The following is a 2,208-nucleotide window of genomic DNA, read 5'->3' as shown; positions in this document are numbered from 1 at the left end:
CGGCGGGTGGGGACCCTCCGCGCGCCCGGCCGGCGGCTGCCCGCCCCGCGGACTGACTGACGCGCCGGCTCGCCCCCGCCCCCGCGCCCGCCCCCGCGCCCGCCTAGTCTTCCCTCGGCCGCACTCGCTGCTCCCGCGACTCTCTCTGGAGCCCGAGCCTGAGCCCGATCGCTCTCGCTAGCTCTCGCCCTCGCCCTCGCCCTCGCCCGGCCCTTTCTCTGCAGACCGGCTGCTCTGCTGCTCGGCGGCGGCTCCGGCCACTCTGGCGGCGGCCTCCAGGATGAAGTGCAAGCCGAACCAGACGCGGACCTACGACCCGGAGGGCTTCAAGAAGCGGGCTGCATGCCTGTGCTTCCGCAGCGAGCGCGAGGACGAGGTGCTGCTGGTGAGCAGCAGCCGGTACCCGGACCGCTGGATCGTGCCCGGCGGGGGCATGGAGCCCGAGGAGGAGCCCGGCGGCGCGGCGGTGCGAGAGGTGTACGAAGAGGCGGGAGTCAAGGGGAAGTTGGGCCGGCTCCTGGGCGTTTTCGAACAGAACCAAGATCGCAAGCACAGGACCTACGTGTATGTACTGACTGTCACCGAGCTGCTGGAAGATTGGGAAGATTCCATTAGCATCGGGCGCAAGCGAGAGTGGTTCAAGATCGAAGATGCCATCAAGGTCCTGCAGTGCCACAAGCCCGTGCACGCCGAGTACCTGGAGAAACTGAAGCTGGGCGGCTCCCCGACCAATGGAAACTCCGTGGCCGCGTCCGCGTCGCAGAGCGATCCCTAGTATGTACCGCTCGCGCCGGACTTCGGTGGTCGCCTGGCTTCAGAAGAGCCCTGCCGGAGGGAGCACCTCTCCTGCCATGTGCGGTCGCACGGGCAGGAGAGAGGCTTCTTTTGTTTCCCTGGCAGACCTCTGAATCACGCTTGCAAATTGTCTCTGTTGCCAGGCACTGTTTTCAGACAATTTGCACGTTTTTCAGACGCTTTCAAAATCGCTTCTTGGCGACACTGTAAAATGTTTCGGTAAGCCAAAGCTGCAAGGGGTTTCGTTTAAAGGTGCCTTAAGTGCTGGCCCTGCTCTGCTCTTGGGGGTGGGTGTGTGCGCGCGCCTTGTGATGTTTTGGTTTGGGCTTTTTTTTTTTTTTTTTTTTTTGTACTTCACATGTTCGTGCGTGAGTGTGCGTGCGCATTTTGGATAGCAGGCGTGTGGTTTGTTTCGGAGTGGAGGCCTTTAAGTGCGCCCTGCTTGATCGTGTGGGCATCTTCTATTATTTTTCCCCCGAAGTTTCCTTTCCCTTCACAGCCTTTCTTCATCCTTGCCAGCAAGCTCTTCTGTGGTGGGAGTTGGTTGGGATCGTTTTAAATTAGAAAAATGGGAAAATTTAAAGCTTGTGCTCTTCCTGCAGTCAAACAGAAAATTTCGGCTTCAGAAGTGGGATCTGATGTGCCTCTTTCAGAAATGCCTGTGTCTATTCATACGTAGATCGTTTGATTTCTTTTTTTTTAAATTCCCACCTTAGGTGGTTTTTCACTGCTGACTAGAAATTTTCATTTCCCATTGAGTTTATGAGGTATTGCCCTATAAAGTAGATATTTCTGGGGAATTGCTAGCAAAATGCATGTGATGTCCACCTCTTATAATGAAAACTATATTCATAGAGTATGATTTAGGCTGCTGGACTTCCAATGCCCAGTGCCTATTTCTGGACACTCTGGAAGAACAGTCATTCTCTCAGCATGCATTCGTTTTTGAAAGTAAGTCATGGCCCATGTTTGAATTTAGTGATAACCTGGTTAAACTTCCCTGACTGGCAGTAACCACAGGAATGGAATCTTTTATGGTGATTGCATCCCAAGTGAGTGAGTTAAGTCTATTTGCTATTCACTGTTACAGATGTTGCAACCTGTTAGGACACCTGAACGTTTTCTCTTCTTGGCAGAGGATAAGTGTTTTGTTTAACAGGCAAACTTTTTGGGGTGCTGAACCAGAAGCTATTAGGTTTTTTTCCCCCCTTGGTACTTGTTTGAAATCAGGAATCCCATCTATAATACATTAGTCTCTCTTCTGGAACTTCCTGTGTTTCCCTAGCCTTGTCTGAAATTAGGTAGAAGGAAAGCCTACTTTGTGAAGAGAGTATTGAGTGTGAAAAGAACATTCCATATCTAACACTTAAGCAATTTAACAACATTCTATGAATGAATGATGACTACAAATGG

The 2,208-nt window shown here is 52.4% G+C and overlaps 1 protein-coding gene across 1 annotated transcript; it reads left to right on the top strand.

Annotated features, from left to right (window-relative positions):
- The first annotated feature begins 280 nt into the window (after nucleotides 1-280).
- Nucleotides 281-775, top strand: Nudt11 (nudix hydrolase 11). The gene has a single exon (XM_077107458.1). It carries the CDS (start codon nucleotides 281-283, stop codon nucleotides 773-775), a length of 495 nt encoding a protein of 164 aa, XP_076963573.1.
- Nucleotides 776-2,208: the final 1,433 nt, after the last annotated feature.

Source organism: Callospermophilus lateralis, chromosome X (assembly GCF_048772815.1).
Source record: "Callospermophilus lateralis isolate mCalLat2 chromosome X, mCalLat2.hap1, whole genome shotgun sequence".
NCBI lineage: Eukaryota > Metazoa > Chordata > Mammalia > Rodentia > Sciuridae > Callospermophilus > Callospermophilus lateralis.
The sequence above is the reverse complement of the archived record's forward strand: the minus strand, read 5'-3'. Positions and strand labels throughout refer to the sequence as shown.